Source organism: Lissotriton helveticus, chromosome 10 (assembly GCF_964261635.1).
Source record: "Lissotriton helveticus chromosome 10, aLisHel1.1, whole genome shotgun sequence".
Taxonomy (NCBI): Eukaryota; Metazoa; Chordata; class Amphibia; order Caudata; family Salamandridae; genus Lissotriton; species Lissotriton helveticus.
Genome location: NC_136071.1, coordinates 471,737,110 through 471,759,152, shown reverse-complemented (window position 1 = coordinate 471,759,152; position 22,043 = coordinate 471,737,110). Strand labels below are relative to the sequence as shown.

General features: G+C 40.5%; 1 protein-coding gene across 14 annotated transcripts in view; it reads left to right on the top strand.

Moving 5' to 3' along the window:
* RBFOX1 (RNA binding fox-1 homolog 1) overlaps positions 1-22,043 on the top strand; it is an 836,688-nt gene that overhangs the window by 672,143 nt on the left and 142,502 nt on the right. For 10 of the 14 annotated variants that reach the window (XR_013601626.1, XM_078662959.1, XM_078662953.1 and 7 more), the window contains exon 10: positions 6,357-6,399. The exons of the other annotated variants lie outside the window; for them this stretch is intronic. Coding sequence is in view for 9 of the 10 variants with exons in the window: in XM_078662959.1 (XP_078519085.1) it covers positions 6,357-6,399 (43 nt within the window). In the remaining variant the exon portion in view is untranslated. The remainder of the gene's footprint in view (positions 1-6,356; positions 6,400-22,043) is intronic. 14 annotated transcript variants of the gene reach the window in all.

Here is a 22,043-nt window from a genome sequence, read left to right as displayed (position 1 = left end):
TACATCCATCCGTTGTTATTTCCGTATCCTGTCCATTCGCTGGTAGGTTCTTCTGGATACCATCTAGGTTGGTTATAGTCAATTGTTAAAATTTCACCAACCTACCCTCAATCGATGAAAGCCTCTTGAATAGAGGTTGTAAGGAAGAAGTAATGAGGCCGCCAATTTTTAGCCAAAAACCCTCATCCATTGAGGGCGAAGAGCCAACAAGAGAGGTCATTGGTTGAGAGACAACAGAGGGTATATTCACGTGTGATAATCCTGGGCTTAGGGGTATAACACTGGACGGGTCTCCCCTCAATGCACCCCCTCCTTCATTCCTCTTTGGAATTGCCCCCTTAGTCTGGACAGGTTGGTTGGGCAAACCTTTCGGGGTAGCCCCCACAGAAGCGCAAATTACTACCTGTTCATCAGTAGTTGTAGCCTGGGTGTTATTGCATGCAGTTTTGCTTGACTGGTCAGACTCCTCGTCAGTCGGAACGGGCACCAACACCTGCAGCAAGGGTTTACCACTTAGTCATGAGTCTCTAGCGACTGTGGCTTTGCAGTTATCCCTCTCCGGGGTTTGTGCCAAGATCAAATCACCCATAGATGAGCACTTAGAGAATCCAAGTTCCTGGGAAAGGCGACGCTCAGTTATAGCAATTTCATAGGCCAGAACCGAAGTGGCCCTTGTGATAAACTGGTCCAGAGTCCCAGCTACGTGCTCGCCCATTTCAGCTTTCCTGCCCTTTCCCACATGCCCAGACATTACAACCAAATTGGATGCTATGATTGGGTTCAGGAGAGGAATAGTGGTTAGTAGTAGCGATTATGTAGCAGATGACAGACCTTGAATCTGATGAAGTTAGAGGGAGGGCCCAGCCCAGCCTCCACCGGTCTCCAACAGGCTCAAACGGGTCCACCCTTGGCCCGGGCTTCGCCCGGCGCGCGCCCGTGCGCGTTCCGCGAAGCGGGTGCCGCGAGGAGTAATGTAGCGGCGGTGGGAGGGGCTGATGCAGGACAGGTGGCGTGTGCCCGGTAGGCTCCTGGGACCTGGAGTCCTTCTGGTCAGTAGTTTGCACCCAAACGAGTTTCCTTCTGCGAAGCGGCACCAATAGAATTATAGAAAAGGGTAAGTAGCAATAGTTATTGGGAGTAGTGGACATGTGTGCCTGTTATTTGGGTGAATTGGCTAAAATGGATTGAGTCATTTGAAAAGGATGTTTCAGAATAGCGAACATGTGCCCTTGCTAGTTGGGAGAATTGGCTAAAAAAGAGGGGGACGTTTGAGAAGGATGTTTGGGAGTTAATAGTATTCAGAAAGGTTTGGGATAAGTCAAAGAATGGAGAGACGGGCCAAAGGCTGACTGGAATGGATGTTTTTTCAACAAAACTGAAATTAGCTTATAAATACACATGTACATATGACACTGACTACATTTTTTGTGACTTGAAAAATTCTCTCTATATGTACTCATATGTACATAAGAGCAGCAATATGACGTGCCTGATATAAACATGTATCTTGTGGTGAGCCATGCAAAAAACAAGGTCATCTCTATACTGTGACAAGCATTGTTTGTTATGTCTACATGCACTGTCCACTTTACACATATACATGTACCTACATATACACATTTTTGCTCTGTCTCAGAAGATTTTCATCAATTATAAAAACCATTTGAGTACTATATATGTGCTAAACCATTCAAGTTGAAAAGTAGCTTGGTATATTTAGCTCGACTTTGTACTTTGAGTGACTTTCTGTAAATGAGACGAGGGTATATTAGTTGGCGTAACTCAATTCAATACACACATTGGGGTAAATGTATCATATTAACATTTTATTGATCTAATTTGAAACTATATGAGTGCACCAAATTGCCACGAAGAACAGCATTCAATTTCAATATATGGCTGTATGAACTTAATGCTATATAATTTTGACAATGCTAAGCACTACTTTCACTGTATTCCAGCTTCATGATCAAAGGTCTGAGAGATGTTCTTTAGAGTGCTTGAAAAAGCATAGAGCGAAGTAAAATATTACCATGATAATGATGTAGTTGACGTAGGTTTAGGGTATATGCAAGAGGCTATAGAATGTGAAGATTGGTGTTGCAATATTTCTTATTCAACTTCAAATGTAGATTATTATGCAGTAAGTCACATATATGTAAATCGAGTTGATATTATTTTATTTATTAATTCTTTTTATTTATGGAGGGCAAACTGTTCCCTAAAAAGGCATTCTAGCATTGATTATCCTGACTGGGAAAAAAAGAGAACTTTCCTGACAGCGTAGCGATCACTGATGTCTGGAAGAGTGAGAGGCAAGCTAGTTCACTGCTGAGCAACTTGAACAAAGAAAGCTTGGCCTGCCTACTCGAGCCTTGTTGGCATTAGCTTAGCGCAGCTCTCTTCAAGGGAAGTAGCGTTACAGTTTATCCTAAAGCAAGAATGGTCCGACTTGGTGACAAGCTTTGTGGGTCATAGAGAGAGATTTAAATTGGATTCACTTTGGCATGCGCAGTCAATGAAGACAGTCCAGCGCAGCTGTGGTAGAATAACCTTAATAACAGAGAGAACTAGCTAACTTTGCTGTGGCTGACTGACTATGGTAAAGACGTTTAATAGGTTATACAAGAGCCCTCAAGAACAGTGCATTACTGTGGTCCAGTATACCCCAAATGACATTTTACACTTTTAGAGTGTGTAACTGACTTTGTAGCAGGGTTAAGATTTTGTGTAATATCTGCATTCAAGAAAATCAAGTAGACAGTAGTCTATTGACATGACTTGTAAGTGAGAGATCATTGTCCATTTACACTCCCAAATTCCAAACCAAGGACACCCCCACTGGAACAGAGCTGCCCTTAAGATCCCTGTTATTCAGTCACAACGGATGCATGGGTCTTCCTGTAAAACAGCATATAACTTTGGTTTTATGGCATTACATTTATAGGAGTTTGCACAGTGCCAACTTCAGATGTCAGACATGCAGCTATGAAACAATTGTCATCTGCATAGTTAACAAAAGTTTTTCCATGGGATCTATTTAGAAGGGCAAGTAGCCTAAGGTAGCCATTAAATAATGTGAGACTCAGAAAATCCCCCTGAGGTACACCATGACCAACTGCTTTGAAGGATGAAAGGAAAGTGGGAATGATGGATTGCTTGTGTGCAGCCCTCCTCACATGACTTGCACCATATTAGGGATCTACCTTGAACCGCATTGATGATGTATGTTGCCACATCTAGTAACGAAGTTCTTGCATCACCTTGGACAGCTTTTTTTTACATGGGGAATGGCAAAAGTGAGATTGGTCTCAAATTACTAAGAACAGTAGGAACTGCAGCGGCTTTTAAGAGAGAAAAACGAAGGGCCCAAATTATATTTTAGAAGAGAGGGTAATCCGCCTTCAGTATATCGATTGCAGAGATAACTCCATCTCAGACAGGCCAGCACAGTAGGGGCCATCAGAGGTTTGGACATTTGTCTCCCAACCCCATTTAGAGAGGGTGGACAAAAGGAAATTCTTCTCTGTCCATCAACACTAGGGGGCCGATTAGGATTAGGATTAGGACAAAGTCCGTCTGCCATCCCGTTGTAGGAAGGGACCGTCCGCCACAGGGGCGGAGGTCCCAAGCGTCGAATTAGGATGCACCCGCCACAGTGGCTAGTGCATCCCGCATTTTTAACATTGTGGCAGGCGGTGCTGAAAGCACGTCCGCCGCAATGCTAAAAATGCATGTTGTGCGTTTCAAAGCACAACATGACAGGCACCGCGCAGTGCCTGCCATGTTGTACTTTGAAACGCAGGGGGGTACCATAAGTACCCCCCATGTGCACCCCCACCTCCCCCTTCATCCTGGGGGCCCGCAACGGGCCCTCAAAGCAAAGACCGTATGCCTTTCCACGAAGGCGACCGGCGGAAAAGCGGTGGACGGTCTTGCCATCAGCCACGGACTCCCCCGCCATCCTAATGTGGCGGGGGGTAATTTCTGTGAGGATGGCAGACGGATTGCCCCCGCAGGGCCGGTGGTGGCTACCGCCAGCTAGGCGGGGGCAATCCGTTCGCCATCCTAACTGGCCCCTAGGTTTTGCACAAGAGGCTTTGAAAATTGGTTGTAACATGTCCACCACTCCTTGGTAGAATACTGTCATGGTAAGATATTCATAGATTGTTCCTGTTTTCAAAAAGAAAATACAGTTTTTTGCGTAATTTTCATTTTGAAAGTAAAAAACGTTGAAAGTTTCCCAGCCAACTCCATTATGTTGGCACCACAGCAGCAGTTCCTGTAAATGCAAGAGGTGTTCACTGGGCCAGCAGAAATATCAGAATTTGACAGGCGCTTACTCCCTCATAGCAATAGAGCACATAGCCATCGTTTAAACTCCAAATTAGGCCCCAAAGGTCTTTTTTCCAGGCCAGTGTTACAACAGCCACTTGCAGGGAATAGTTACAAATTGTGTCTAGTGGGAATTTGGATGTGATGGAGTTAGTAATGTTAATAAAGTCAACACCTGAAAGTAGACCCAAGTCATCCAGGGTTACATAAGAATTATTTGTTTGCAGGATAATTACTAAAGTGGCCGCCAAAAGGTGAAGTGCAGAATATAAATGTGTTTGTGAAGTAAGAGTCGCTTGATATTATGACTTTTTTCTTTCAAAGATGTCCACCAAATTTTTGCATACAAATAAAGTGAGAGTGACCAATTGTGTGTGCAAAGTGGAATAAATAGGGAGGGGGCAGTAGAGAAGATTTTCTTTGTCGTGATGGGTGCCTCCAAAATTACTTTTGCAAAGAACTTTAACTTTTCCATATAAAGCTTTTACTGCTCTTTATATTACTGCAAGTAATGCACTGTGTACAGTCAGCAATAGTATCTGAAATAGCAGGCATATTTAAACTACTGACTGATAATCACCTTACTTCTGGCATGCTACGAATTGCACTCGAAGCCATTGTTCCAAGGATGAATGATTGTGAATGTATCCAGTCAAGCACCAAATGTTCTAGAGCACTTACCCAGAGAAGCTTGTGATACTCCCTTAGCAGGTTCTCCACTTTATATGAATTTGAGAACAGTCTATAGTGAATGGTTGGTTCTTCTTTGTATCTTTGGGTAAGTTAATCTCATTCTGAACACTTTGCAACCTTTTAGCCTAAAATTGATTTGGAAACTCAGGGAACTCGAGCAATAAAATGCAGATGGCACAATAAGACATTCAACCACAAACCAGAGCACATGCCTCCTCTTATTCAGTTTAATAGTGCCTCAATGTTCCGCATTTTACTGCATTTCATTAGCAACCAACCATCGTCTTAAAATTGACCCTTATGATCATAAGATCCGTGCATTTAATTAATCACAAGCATTACCTCACACTTCTGTCCCCGTATGTTGATATTTTACCCAGCCTAAGCATTACACAGTATTTTTGCCTTAAATTATGTAAATAGCTATTAATATATACAGTGCCTTAAAACCTTCTGGTGCAGCAGCACTACATATGACATAGAATAGAATATTGGAAGATGAAAACCATCTAAGCTTTCAATGAATATATTCCAAACAGAGTAGTCAGTAAATGCCACCTTGTTCATTTGGATTAAATCAATCATTGTTTTCGTCAAAATAACGCAGTGAAATATTGATTATCTTAAATGGATGAACATGAAAGTAGCTTATTGAATACCTGTATGTTGATTTACTGTAACTCAGGCTATATTGTACTTGCAAGGTAGACACCCATTCCTCTTATCATTATATATTCTTGTTTACTAGTCATAACACAAGTCTAAGAATATTTTGGGCTAAATCCTGCCCTGTTTAATTGTACTATACTCTTTTTTCAATGTGCTTTTCGTAATGTAGCTATTTTGCAGGCACTACCTTCCAGTAGCTATTATTAAAATATGCAATGCCTTGCACTCTTGTATTGCTGTCACTATGGAAGCTAGAAGTGAATTTTCGTAGTAAAGTGACGTCAAAAAGAATGATACAATTCTCCACCCTTTGATTGTTTTACAAAAATACCTGCCTCCCATTCATTGCATTGGTTTCCATTTGTCCTAGCATATAGTATTCAGTAGCTGAATTGCCAGGGGGAGAGTTTACTTTTTAAATAAAGCTAATTGATCATTTTCCGTTATCAGCATACAATGCCATTTGTTCTGGCCTGCCTATGAAAAGGAAGAAGCTGGGGAAACATTTGCACCAGTATAGTCTTATATTCTGATGTAATATAATGAAAGAAAACCTGCAAGTGAATGACTTTTCAGGAATCATGAATAATTTACTTTTATTTATCATTATTTTCTGTTTCTTTTTTGATTGAATTTATTGCATTTCTGTTTCCTTATAGAGTAGTGTACCAAGAGCCAGTGTATGGCACTAAATTAACACAGGTATGAAGAATGGATTGATACAAAAAAATACTCATTACACTGAATGTGGTTTGCAGTGGAATTATACTAACATCCTTTATTTAATTTAGGGGAGGAGGGATGGATCATATTTCACAAAGCATACAGTTGGCCTGAGTTGAAGTGAACCGGGGAGATTTATAAATATATTTTTTTGTATTTTATAATACCCCCTAGTCTTAAAACCAGTCACAAATGGAACATGCCTGCCTGGATGCTGCATGTGTATCACTGTCATGATCTATAAACTCCAAAGAAACCTGGCATTCTTAGTTCTTTTTTATGGGGTAAATATTCTGCACTGCAATGTCACACCAAGCTGTGTTTAAAAAAATATCTGCATGCTTACATTTAACTGCAGCATATTGGAGAACACTACAAACAATATAACATTTAAGAAAATATGTACATGAAATTAACGGAAGTACTTGTTTTCGGAATATATGCCATTTTAAAGTGGTAGGACTGTACCATGAATAATTACAGCTTAAAAATGAAATAGTAATACGCTGGTAAGGTGGTTAATTTTCTAAAATGACGTTTAAAAATCCAAAAGGAATCCTAAGTTAATCAGAAACGACAGTGATTTAAAATTAGAAATATTCACAATGATACAATATAAAGCTTATCAGTGACATATCCTGTTATGATCACTGTTTGAAAAAAACATGCACAGGCTCATACAAAAGTTATTACAATCCTAATTCACTAACACATTTCCAGGTGTAATTGTGAGTTCTGTTTGCGGTTGTATATTACCATTGGGCACATTTTTGCCCAATTCAAAAAGTATTCACTCTTGAGTAGAGTATATTGTTGTAATTAAGTATAAGCTATGATAACAGGTCTTCCAAGGTGTGTCATGGGGGACTTGAAAATAAGACACATGTGTGGAGACTCACTGAGTATTAGTGCATTGCCATGACTTTATAGTATCTAAATTACTGCTACCATGTCCAGGGATAAGTGTTGCAAAAGATGTGATAGAGAGTGTCAATTAACATAGTTCTCAGAGATGAAGTGAGGGTTTAGAGAAATGTTATAAATAAGTGTTTCATTATCAGCAGGAATTTGCAGTAGAAATGCTGGTTTAAAAAAAAAATCAGCTGGGGTACCCATTGCCAGCCATATGTTTCCACTACCCCTGCTTGAATCCTTATGGGGTTATTTAGACATGTATGAATAAGAATGTTGTATTAGTAAATCTAATGGGGTAGCCTAGGCAAATGAGAGCGTTTAGCAACCTTTTGCTCTAATCTTAGTGAATCTTTGCTAAAACCTAGAAATGATCTATCTTTTATTAAACTGACTTTTTGAAAAGTCATAGCCAATATAAAGATGAAGTACATTGTATGTATTAAATGCCTCAAACTGCTGTATAAAGCCCCGAGTAACTGTTGACACTGCTGTGCTTACTAATATATATGAATGAATGTTAACCAGGGGTCTGAAGAAGCATCTATCTAATATTGGTGGTTATGAGATAGAAATGACATGTAAAATGTTTTCTGGGAGAGGACACTGTATGATAGGTGTGTGTTGCAGATTGTTTTGAAAAAAGACCTCCTATCACCTCAATGGGAGCTGTTTTAGTTTCTATAACATTTACTGGGTAATGTAACTTACAACACTTTGGCAAGCATTGCCACCAAATTTAAAACAATAACAAAAGACACCCTATCCCTCCAGGTAAAGCTATCACCGATATCTTGTAATAGGACAGCTCATGTTTCCTTAGCATTGGTGGAAGTTTTTGGAATATGAAAAAGAATTTAGAGAGGAGAGTCAGTTTAAGGGTCATTATCCTGCTGAGCCATGAAGAGCATAAGAGCACAAAAATAACGTGAGAGATGTCATCATCTTAGAAGGGAGCTTAAAGTTACTTCTGGAAAACACCTGGAGATCCTTTGAGATCCTTTGAGCCCTATCAGGGATCCGCTGAAAATGGGTCTCCGGCTGGAGTGAGCTGGGTAACCCTACTAATATGAGGCCTAAGGATTTCCTTAATTTTGAGGCCTTCAACCTGCTGATATATGTCTAGCAATTTAGTCAGCTCTTGAAGAGATTTCTGGGGGGAGTGAGTGAGGGCAAGATACAGTTTGTGAAGGATGACACCTTATAGGTTGCTCCCCAGAATGGTATGCCCTGGATTATCTCATTCTGATCTTCTTTAGTAGGGGTTCCAGTTGGAGGCCGAAAAGCAATGTCAATAATGGGCAGCACTGCCTCGTGCCTCTTTGTATCTCTATGTTAGTAGTCCACAGGCTGCTCACCTTGCCTATGGTGTTGTGTACAGTGTGTCCATCAACATTTTGCTATCATAACTTTCCCGTCTGCTCTGATGAATGCTTTTCACCATCAAGTGAAAGGAGGAATGCTCCTTTACATCTTTTGTGTGAGCACATTAAAAAAAATTAAATGACTGCTTGTTCTGCATAATGTGGTGGCCAGACTGCCATTTTTCAAAGTGTGATACCAGCCAGCGTAGGCTCAACATTTGAACCACAGGGTTTTCCAAACCTTGCAATGATTTGTGGAAAGCAGGAGTGGAGAATTTTGGAAACCTGATGATTTTTTCAGTTAGTAAAGTTAGTAGTGAACTTATAAACAAGGCCACATTTAATTATAGGTTGGGGTCAGAATTAGGGCTAGACATAGGGTTAATGTTAGGTTATGTTTAGGCTCAGAGAGAAAAAGTGATATTTTAATAATTAAGGCAATTATTTTGGGATATTATAGGTTAAATATCATAACCCATAACCATTATAGCCTATTTTCTTTTTCCAAATATCATTTATACAAATTCCATATTAAGTTGTGATATTAAGATGGTAAAATTACCCTGCAAACCATAGTAAGGACAGTACTAGGGGTGTACCAGTAACGTTAATTAGGTTATCTACATGGCCATGCTCTATGGTGTAATGAATATGTGTGAAGGCTGTTTTGTAGCTTGGGCTAAGACCCATACTAAAATTAAATTTTTATAACATTTTATAAATTCGTGAAAATCTAATTCTTCGGGCACTTTAGATTTCTACTACAAACATAACAAGAATGAGTTTTAGGAATGTTGTCAAACCCAGATTACCCAGGTACATCCTGAAGTGCCTTGCAATTAGGATTCTCATTAGCTTCACATTACTAAAATTAGGTGTGAACTTTCTAAATAATTAGTGAGACAATTGAGTTTTTGGGTTAATGCCCCCTGCTGTGGCAAGGGCAAAAGAAGACATGGCATTTAATTAAAAATGACTTACTATGTTGAGCAGCCAAATCCTGTACTTAGCAGAGGGTTGTGAGAGAAAGAAGGAAATGTTTAATAGCTGAAGCACACAAACAGAGGCATTTCCTCCTTTAATACCACACAGGGCAAAGTAAGAGCACTGCAGTTAAGGTCCTTTAAAGAAAATATCCCAGTAGATATACAGGTATCCTAGTCAAGGGTAAATAAAATCATAGGTCACAAAGGGTGTTATTTTCCCTTTGATGGTGATAAGGGATCGCTGAAAGAATATCGATGACACAAATATAGGCTTACCAAAATATCGACTAAAAAATATAGAATGCAAAAATATCGAATCCCTATCTCCAAACAGGTAAGTACAAAAATATCGTTGTAAAAAATATAGTTAGTCAAAATATTGAATTTTTTAGATGTCTTAAAAGTAATTGAAAATTAATGAAATAATAAATATAATTAACTCAAACATACTTAAAATACTTAAATAACCTTAAAATAATAAATAATTAATGTAACAAAAAAAACTTTTATTTTTTAATACATATATATATATATCCAAATGTAATATTAATAAAAAATATACAATATTTTTACCGTAGGATAGCGGGAGGGTTACATTTACTATTACCACTCCAGTGAGTGCAACAGTATAAAAAACATTGGATAGCGTAGCAGTAAAAATTACTTTTCCCACTCCAGTGAGTGCAACAGTAGGGAATGCTTTGGATAGCGTAGGGGTAAAAATGAGTATTCCCACTCCAAAGAGTGCAACAGTAGGGAAAGCGTTGGATAGCGTAGGCATACAATTTACTATTCCCACTCCAGTGAGTGCAACAGTAGGGAAAGCATTGGATAGCGGGAGGGTCAAAATTACTTTTCCCACTCCAGAGAGTGCAACAGTAGGGAAAGCGTTGGATAGCGTAGAGGTAAAAATTACTATTCCCACTCCAGTGAGTGTAACAGTAGGGAAAGCGTTGGATAGCGTAGGGGTAATAATGACTATTCCCACTCCAGAGAGAGCAACAGTAGGGAAAGCGTTGGATAGCGTAGGCATACAATTTACTATACCCACTCCTGTGAGTGCAACAGTAGGGAAAGCATTAGATAGCGGGAGAGTAAAAATTACTATTTCCACTCCAGTGAGTGCAACAGTAGGGAAAGCGTTGGGTAGCGTAGGGGGTAAAAATTACTATTCCCACTCCAGTGAGTGCAACAGTAGGGAAAGCGTTGGATAGCCTAGGAGTAAAAATTACTATTACCACTCCAGTGAGTGCAACAGTAGAGAAAATATTGGATAGCGTAGGGGTAAAAATTACTATCACCACTCCAGAGAGTGCAACAGTAGGGAAAGCGTTGGATAGCGTAGGCATACAATTTACTATTCCCACTCCAGTGAGTGCAACAGTAGGGAAAGCATTGGATAGCGGGAGGGTAAAAATTACTATTCCCACTCTAGAGAGTGCAACAGTAGGGAAAGTGTTGGATAGCGTAGAGGTAAAAATTACTATTCCCACTCCAGTGAGTGCAACAGTAGGGAAAGCGTTGGATAGCGTAAGGGTAAAAATTACTATTCCCACTCCAGAGAGTGCAACAGTAGGGAAAGCGTTGGATAGCGTAGGCATAAAATTTACTATTCCCACTCTAGTGAGTGCAACAGTAGGGAAAGCATTGGATAGCGGGAGGGTAATAATTACTATTCCCACTCCAGAGAGTGCAACAGTAGGGAAAGCGTTGGATAGGGTAGGAGTAAACATTACTATTCCCACTCCAGTGAGTGCAACAGTAGGGAAATCGTTGGATAGCGTAGGAGTACAAATTACTATTCCCACTCCACAGACTGCAACAGTAGGGAAAGTGTTGGATAGTGTAGGAGTAAAAATTACTATTCCCACTCCAGTGAGTGCAACAGTAGGGAAAGCATTGGATAGCGGGAGGGTAAAAATTACTATTCCCACTCCAGAGAGTGCAACAGTAGGGAAAGCGTTGGATAGCGTAGGAGTAAAAATTACTATTCCCACTCCAGTGAGTGCAACAGTAGGGAAATCGTTGGATAGCGTAGGAGTACAAATCACTATTCCCACTCCACAGACTGCAACAGTAGGGAAAGTGTTGGATAGTGTAGGAGTAAAAATTACTATTCCCACTCCAGAGAGTGCAACAGTAGGGAAAGTAAATACTTCATATACGAATAAAAATTAATTAAATATTAATACCAATTGCAAATTAATTAAAAGTAATTAACAATTTTATATAATATAATAATTAATCAATTAAAAATATAAATAAAAATTAATTGTTAAAAATGATTACCTACTAATACAAATTATTGACCAATTAACAATTAGTTAATTAAGAATTAAAAAATAATTAAAAATTACAACAAAAAAACATAAATAAATTAAAATATTTAATTAATTACAATTAAATTACTTCCTACCCTATTCCCCTATAAACACACAAACCGCAACAGAAAATAAATTAATACAATTAACATAATTATCAATTAATCAATGAATTAAAATTAATTGCCAATTATAGTTTAATTAATTACAAATTAAAAATGTAAATAACAATTAATTCAAAATTAATAACAATAAATAGATTACATTTTTTAATTATTTATAATTAAATTACTTCCCACCCTTTTCCCCTATAAACCCATAACCCGCTACAGAAAATAAATAAATTAATAAATTTAACATAATTATCAATTAATCAGTCAGTCAAAACATTTTTATTGGATAATCTAAGATCATAAAAAGACACAGAAACAATCAGATCATATAAAGTGACAACAACCATTATACATTAAAAATTATAAAATGTCATATTGCAATAGATCATAAAATAACCCTCTAGTTATTCTAAAATCAGACTGAAATGTTCGGGACACGTATACTCTTCTTATTAATCCGCACTCCAGCTACTAAAAAGCTAGCGACATGAAATGTAACACGGGGACTATTTAGCAGTTGGAAATAAAGAAGGGCAGGCCTAACCTGTGTGAATCCCGCCTCTCTCAAAATAGGCAACAAATACTTTTTCCTAATATCTGAGTAGTACTCGCAAAACATAATAAAATGTAAAGTGTCTTGTGCTGAGAAATTATCACATTTACAGTGGTTAGAGTTATCTGGTGTGCCCCATTTTGGAAAAAGCCACAAATTCAGGTGAATTAAATTAAAACGAAATCTAGTTAACACGTACCGGTGGAAGGGTCGGGTTACTAGGTTAAGGTAGGGTTCAAGTCCAGGCGAGGTTACTAATGCATAGTTCGTTCTTACGGTGGATTTTCCCATTTCGACCTCCTCCCTCTCTGATGTAAGCAGATTTAGCAGATCAATTTTTATCTGGCTTACGTCCTCTCTCTTTATACACTCAGGGGAAAACTAAAGTTCAGGTCGCCCTAATTTAGATAATGTTAATTTAATATACGCCAGCCATGGGATCCTGCTGGCTCGATCCAGGGCGAGACAATCTTTTAGAATCAAGTGGTTCAATGAAATTTCCTGGTTAAGCCAGGTCTTAAGCCAACAGATCAAGGGGGCAATTTTTATTAAATCTGTGACATACCCCAACCCTGTTTCCGTATGAATAGAAAAGATAGGGGTGGACTGTGGCACTGATAATAAAGATCTTAAAAATTTGTTTTCGACCACCCGAATTCTATCTTGTGGGGTATAACCCCAGATTTCTGAACCATTTGTAGCAATTGCTAAGCATTTTGACTTATACACCTTAAGAATTGCCTCCATAGGTCTAGCCTCAACCGTTTTGTAAATCCCATAAGAGCTGAGGAGGATCTAGCTAGCGCATTACATTTATATTATTTTTGTTGGGGGCCCCAGGTCCCTCTTTCATCAAAGAGGACCCCTAGGTATGTAAAAATGGGGACCCGTTTCACCTCTTCACCACCACAGAAGAACGATTTCACTTTTTTCTTTCTACTACATTTCCCTACGATCATAACCTGAGATTTTTTAGTATTTATTTTCACCTCAAGGGACTCCATAAAAATGCCGAAGATGTCCAGCAATTTTTTCAAACCTACCCCAGAGCGGGCTACAAGGACGGCATCGTCCGCGTAAAGGAGAACCGGAATACCAGCTTCTCCCATACGCGGCACGTCCAAAGAAGCTTCTCTTAGAGCTGGCTCAAGTGCATTAATGTATAGCGTAAAGAGAAGAGGGGCCAGTATACACCCCTGCCTGACCCCTTTCTCTGACCTAAAGTGCTTAGTGCATCTCCCTTCCCGTGTAACCCTAACTGATGGCAAAAGACCACAATGGAGGTCTGCTAAAAATTTAACTAGAGGGGGGTCAATACCGAAGTCCATTAAAAATTTTCCACAGCTTGGACCTGTTCACCAGGTCAAAAGCTGTGAAGAGGTCCATAAACCCCAAATAAAGGGACCCCTCTTTGGCTATGGTGTATTTACTTATTAAAAGTTGTAGGTTAAGGCACTGGTCGAGGGTGCTTCTCTTTGATCTAAAACCGTATTGAACATTTGATAAAACCCCTCTCCCTTCCAACCAGTCCGTCAGTTTATATAAAATAACTCTTCCCAAGATCTTAACTGCTGAATCCATCAGGGAGATAGGCCTGTAACAGAAGGCATCTCCCCTTTGCCCCTTTTTGAAAACCGGAATGATAATTGATTTGGCCCAAGATTCAGGAAAGCCATTTGATCCTGAAGCGTTAAACACATTTGTTAGGATCTTGGACCAAAATTTAGGAGCACTCTTATACAAGTCTGCAGGTACCCCATCAGGGCCCGGCGCCTTGTTTTTCAGCGTCTCCTAAATTGCTCTTTCCACGTCCGATGCCTGAAAAACTACGGGGACAACTGGGTGTGGAAAGAAAATGGCAGGTGGGAAAATCTCAGGCCCCTGGAGTCCATAAATATTCCCAAAATGGGTTAACCACCTATCATCTGGTATATTACAGTCCATGGGGGAGTTCTCTCTACTCTTAAAAAAAGGGTGGTTTATGGTTGACCAAAATTTCGCACTATCAAGCAAGACCTCGACGGATAGAAATTTACTCCAGGCATCCTCTTTAATTTGTTGTTTCCGAACTTGGATAGCCTGGTTGTATGCTTTTCTTAAACTTACTCTGTTCCCTATTTCTGGGTCTTACTTTCAGAGCTTTGAACAGGGCAACGTGTGCCTTAGAACAGCTACTGTCAAACCATCTCTCATCTTTATAACATCCACCTCTATTTTTGTCCATCAAACTGGTGCTTATTTGTTTGCAGATAGCACCGAAGGCACCATGTATCTTTATACTTGGTGCCAATTTATCCAGACAAGTAGCTACCTCTGATTCGGCACTGGTCAAAACTTCGGGCAGGAAGGTTTCCGGAACCACTTTTGACCATTTAAGTCTTCTACCCTGATCTTTTGGTATCAAGTCACTTACTCCCTAACCAGTGTTTCTTTAAATCCAAGGGTATCCCCTGGAACCACCTCTCTTGTCACGGGGTTATGATCACTAAAAATGGAGGACTCAACCTTATACATTAAAGCCCTAGATAAAACTGAAGGTGACAAAAAAATATAATCTATGACTGTGCCCGTGTCTTTTCCTTTAAACGTGGGTGCCCTTGGCCCATCTTCATGACACCCCGATTCGTAAAGGTTCAAAGTGCCAGAAGGTTCTCAAGGGCCTCTCCTTGCTTGGTGTGTTCAAAATGTGTAAGCACCGAGAAAGGGGGCCCTTCCTGTTCATCAATAACACAATGAAGGCCACACGGGTGGATATTAAAGTCGCCCATAAGAATGACCTCAAAAGTGTTTTGATTGGAGCTATATACTGACAAAAAATCCTCTAAAAAATCTAAATATTGTTTTGTAAAATCACTCTCCTGTGAATTATAAAAGTTGATAAATAGCAGTTTTGATTTTTGTGGGACTGACAATTCAACTATCAAGCAGTTAACACAGTTAGACTCAAGCTTCTTTAGGGTACCATTCAATTTAAGTGTAAAAAATAGTATTAAACCGCCCTTAGCCCTACCCGCCACACCTGTTTTTGCAGGGACATAAAAATGGCTATAGCCATCTAAGAAGAAGCTGTTCGATGTGTCCCAGGTTTCTTGAACTGCTAATACATCAAACGACTTTAAGAAACCCACCCAATTCTCATCCCTAGTTTTTGACCTTATCCCTGCGGTGTTCCAGCTCAGGAGTCTACAGGGGGGCACTAGGGTCTGATCAATGACATCCAGTCCTGATGACGTTCCTAGTCAGTCGTTCTCCTCCAGATGGGACAAAGGAGAAAAACAATTGGTCAGGGTTAAACCCCTACCCTGAGAACTTTTAAACCCTGTCTGGATATTCCGAGTCACTTGGAGAATCTGGGGTGGGTGTGTGTTAATTTGTGATATAGCGGGAGTTTCGCTGTTCCGTGAGACAGGATACCTTGTCTGTGGTGGGGGCAATTAGAGGGGGAATCTATTAGAACTCGGGTTGATGGGTGGAGGGTAGAAATAACCTAATGGGAGTGGCCTAATGCCGGTGTTTAACAAATCTGATCCATCCCAAAATAGGCTATCTGCTACATTGTATTTGTTAAAATTTACGACAATGCAGTCGCCTACCACAGTCTTTGGGCGATGACCTACCCATCCTACCCTTCTGACCATACTAATACAAGAACAAATATCTGTCTCTCCGCTGGTAGATTGTCTACACCAGCTCCTAGATTTTCTTAGGAGCTCCTGGGTGGTCTCACTGCAGTTTAATTCCAGTGGAGGTACTCCTGTTAGTACAGCCACCAAGGGGACTGCTTCAGGGGGGAGGTGCTACTTGATCTCACAGGGTGTTAAGGGTTTCTTTACTTTATTTTGCTGGGTTTCTGCTCAATTTTGCCCAGTACCATTATCATCGGCAAGTGCCGTTGGTAATGATCGTGAATGCCCCAATGGGGTGATAATTAGACCCGGATCTTTATTAACTGAGGTTGTGGTTGCTATTGCCTGTGTAGAACAAGACCTAGCATTAATGGAAGCACTTTCCTTATATCCTACGCCAGGTAAATGTACTTTCTGGGGATGCCTCGCTAGATCTTGATTCCCTCGATATTCCTTAACAAAAGAATCTATTGCGTCGCATCCCATTAAAAGTTCTGAGATGCAAGTATTTAGCGTGTCCACAATGTCTTTTGCAATACCCACTAAAACAGGCTCTAGGCGTGAAATAAACATTCCCTCTATCTTGTCGCTCAATTTGTTTAGTATAGCGTCCTCCATGGCGCTGTGTGGGTTAATAACTTGTTTTGTCTTTCTTGCACATTTCTTAGTGCTTCGTTTACCCTTACTCCGAAGAGCACATGAACCAGATAGCTCTTCCTGGTTGGACTGAGAGGCTACAATGACCAGACTCAGTTCTTCCACTATGGTATCTTCAGCCTCACTCCCTTGTAAAGGGTCTGTTTGTTCTGAGAGGATCTCTGCATTTGCCCCAGGCACTATCGCTTCATTTAGACTCAACCCATCAACAGGGGTTGCCGAAGAACTCAGTCCCAGTTCCTTCCCCGCGTTAGTCAAGTCAAGTTAAAAATTTGTATAGCGCACTACTCACCCAGAGGGTCTCAAGGCGCTTGAGGGAGGGGGGGTACGTTATTTATCAAATATCCAAGTTTTGAGTTGTTTTCTGAAGTGCAATTTCTTTGCCTATAACACCCACAGCAGAAGTTAAATATGAAATAATCGAGTCCGATTTACGCGGAACTTTAGCTTTTTGGCCCCCTTCACCCCATTACATAATTGTTTGCGCTTACCCATTTAGTGGATCTTAGGGGGGTGGCCCATCCCGGCCTCTACTGGCCCCTGACGGCCACAGACGGCGCACCCTTTGCCCGGGCTTAGCCCGGCACACGTCCGGCACGTCCCGCGGGGCGGAAGTGATGGTTTTCTCATACCCCTGTGTAGGCGGAAAGGGAGGGCTCCGGCTCTCACGCGCTGCCCCAATGCCTCCTGGTGCCTGTGGTTGCTGGTCTGCCCCTGAGTCCGGCGCTGCGTCTCCCCAATCAATCAATGAATTAAAATTAATTATCAATTATATTTTAATTAATTACCAATTAACAATTAATTAACAATTAATTCAAAATAAATACCAATAAATAAATTAAAAAATTTAATTAATTATAATTAAATTACTTCCCGCCCTATTCCCCTATAAACCCACAACCCGCTACAGAAAATAAATTAATAAAATAACATAATTATCAATTAATCAATTCCTTAAAATGTATTACCAATTACATTTTAATTAATTACTAATTAACAAGTAATTAACAATTAATTCAAAATAAATACAAATAAATAAATTAACATATTTAATTAATTATAATTAAATTACTTCCCACCCTATTCCCCTATAAACCCACAACCCGCTACAGAATTATATTACGCAAAAATTAAATACCATAAAAGTAATTAAAATATATTATAAAATAAATATACACTTTTCACACATATACTAACATAAAAAATCACTTTAAAAATTGGATATTATTAAAAAATTGATATTAACTTACTTACCTCAAATTCGATATTTTTGTTGTCTATATTCTGTCCATTCTATATTTTTGTTGTCTATGTTCTATCCATTCGATATTTTGTCCATTCTATATTTTGAATTCGATATTACTGCTATTCTATTCGATATTTTTGTCCATTCGATGTTGTGTCCATTCTATCTTTTTAATTCGATATTAATGCAAATCGATATTGAAAACTCAATATTTTGAGTGTATACCGGTGATAAGGCTGTCCTTGATTAACATAGAGCAGGTAAGGGGCGCAGCTGATTTGCTAAAGGCTTGAGCCAGAGTATCCCTCTTTCCAGCCATTTTGGAAAACAACAATTGCTGGCTTTATGAGATAAAGGAAAAGTAGTACAGTAAAACCAAGGTGGGGTTGGTGTGAAAATTTTAGTTTGATAGGTTTGGTCATAGTTACCAATAACTGCTGGGTTATCTATATAAAATAGGCTGCGGACTATGTCAAAATCAGAGTGCTTTAGGTATTCAGGAAAGACACGAAGAAGAACATCACTGTTAAGTACCTGTTTACCAGAAGAAGGCCTGGGGACAGAAACCAGATTCCTTTTCAATCCTGTGTTTTTAATGCTTTCCATAGGGTCTGAGGGTCAACTAACAACTTATTAACTAACAAAAACAAGCTGGTTTGGGAATAATGCAAACAACAAACTGTTCTACACTCCTGAAGGTCATGTGGAAGAACAGTTACCCAGGTAAAGAGTGTGTTGTGTTGTCTTTGAGAAATCCAGGAGCGAAAGCAAGAAGTAGAATGTTGGATATGGTCCTGGATAAAGTAGTTAAAAAGTCTTTGACCTAAATCCATGACCTGGTATACAATAAAAGATCATGAAAGTGTAAATAGAGTAGAACACTTTATTCAAATTTTGGTAAAGTGGAACTCAAATTTTCAACAGAAGGTGATTGTGTCCCGGTTTATCCCATTCCGTAAGATAATATTGACATTTAAGTCTTGTATTGTTTTTATGCACGTGTTTTACATTTGTTTAAAAAATATGCCCCTTAGCTTCCTTAATTAATTTGTGTTGGTTTGGTGACATTTTAATTACATTTAGTTTCATATTTCATTTTTATTTTTGCTAAACTGGTTTAGTAATTTTGTCTCATTTATTTCTAATCTTTAAATTTACTTTGGGGGTTTTAAAATACACCACATGTGGGGGACTTGGCTTTGACGACCATCATGGTGGCCGCTTTTTAGCTAGGCTCCACTCTGAACCCCTCTAATCCATCGAATATCTTCATTTATTTTTTATTTTTAACTTTTTTAATTAATTTTCTCAAACATAGTGCACAATTGGTCACACATACTCGTAATATCTTATTTTAACAGTTTGCAGGGCCGTGGACAGCCATTTCAGCAACTTCCCCAAAGGTCAGATGCAGCCCACCCCCAATAGTGACAACATCACCCCATCTCCAGCAGATACACTATTCAAAAAAAGTAAATGCTGCAGATCATTAGGGTACAGAAAAACAGAAGGGAGAAGAGAGAGGGAGCACGTACATCATACAACCGTAATATGCATTTTGTCACAGTACTGTGCCATCCCATCTCGGTCATATGTGAATACAGACAGTGCAGTTGCCATCACCACCCACTCAAGTTAACGTTTCGACAGTGCACTCCCACCCGGATCATTAGCCATAAGAACACTAGTGCGCGAGGCGCCCTATGGTGTGCGAGTAAGTCCATCCGCCTGTAAAGGATCTGTCTGAGAGTGCAATAATAAATAACATTGCAGTGGGGCCCAACTATCCTGTGGTCTGGACGCAACAGGCAGTAACTCCGCATACGTCGCAAATTGCTCCTGACAATATATTAGATCCCTAAGCCACACTTTGAATTTCGGCACTCTGCCTCTGCCTCACCGACATGCCACTCTCCTTTTTGCTAGTAGCAGCGCCAGGGCGACCAACTTACGATGCTCCGCTCATAATGATACAACATACCCCAACAAAGCCATCAGCGTAGACGCCTCAATCCGCTCATTCACCATGGAAGACAGCGCTTCAAAGACCAGCAGCCAATATGCAAATACCTCCGTACACTCCCATGCCAGATGCAGAAAGTCAGCACCCGGGGTTCGGCTCCTGTCACATGTATCAGTATCCCTTAGTGTGTATCTGTGCATCCGAGCTGGAGTATAATACAGTCTGTGCAGAAACTTATAATGGATTATTCTCAGCCGACTACTGGCTGAGACTCGCTCAGTTTGTAGTGAACAAAATGCCCATTGTTCATCCGTGATGTCCATACCCAGTTCTTGAGCCTATTTCGTTCTCGCCAATGCGGCTGGTTCCTCCCTCTGTGTGTGCACTGTTCTGTATATTACCGACACCAAGCGTTTAGCTGTCTCGCCTTGAAGTGCCAGTTGCAACGGAGCAAGAATCTGTGGTTCCTCAGGGAAATCTGGAGTAATAGAACGGATGCCTTGCCTAAGTCGGATATATAGAAAAGTATCACTGCAACCCATGGAAGACATGGTCACTCGAGCAGAATGTCCCTTCATGGTATAAGTCCCCCCAGGTGTGTATGTGCTTGCGCTCCTTAAATTTATGAAAGAGCACTTCCTGTAGAAGAGGCAGATCGGGATGTTACACAAGCGGCAGCAGCGGCGAATAAGGCATAGGTGCATCCAGCATCTTACTTATGTGAGTACATGCTGCAATAGTGCACGTGCCGATCGTCGGTGTCTCATCCCGGCCGGGAAGTGGACCATACAACGCACCATCAATGGGAACCGGCTGGGCAGCCAATGCTCCGCAGCCACCTGAGGCATGTAACATGGCTGATGCTCCAAAAAATAGGCATAATGCACCTGCGCACTATGATAATACAATTCTAAGTCAGGGATCCCGAAACCCCCGGAGAATACAGCCGAATAAGCACCTTCCATTGCAGTCTTGGGTGCTTCCCACCCCACACCAAATGCGTCAGTTGGGACTGCAGCTGGTCCCGGGTGGAACGGAATATTCAAAAACAAATAAAGCAGTTGGGGCAGTATCACCATTTTTATCAGTGAAACTCTCCACGCCATAGACAGGGGAAGTGTTATCCAACGCGATACATTGTCTGTTATACGCATCATAGTGGTCCCATAGTTAAGACACATCAGTTCGTCCCTATCTCTTGTTATGCGGATGCCCAAATATTTTAATTCGTCCTCACACCATTCCATCGGATAATCCAATGGGAAGCGAGCAGTAGCATCAGTGAGGGGGAATAACAGGACTTACCCCAGTTTATCTGAACCCCTGAGAGCCTGCCGAACACGATGAATTCCCAAACGATGGGGTTCAAGTTTTGCTGTGGGTCACGTACCTAGAGCGTGATATCATCGGCGTACAGTGAGACCAATATCTGCCTCATATCACACCGCAACGTACTATCATGATGATGATGCCTCAGTTTTGCCGCCAGCGGCTCAACTGCTATCGCAAAGAGTAAGGGCGATAAGGGGCAGCCCTGTCGAGTGCCCCTCAGGATCGAAAAACTTTGGGCGACTCTACCATTCCCAATCACCTTGGCCGCTGGCAAGCAGTAGAGCAATCGTATCCATGAAAGAAAAAGAGGGGGGAAACCCATGCGCCTCATCACCCCAAAGAGATAGTCCCACTCTATGGAATCAAAAGCCTTTGTGGCGTCTAAAAAAACGGCCGCCAAAGGCAATTCCGATGATACATTGTTCAAGACTGTGAAAAGTGTCCGCAAGTTATGAGAATTCGCCCTGTCAGGGACAAAACCCGACTGATCCGGGAGAATTACATTTTCCATGAGCAGACTGAGACGCGTGGCAAAGAGCTTAGCGAGTAT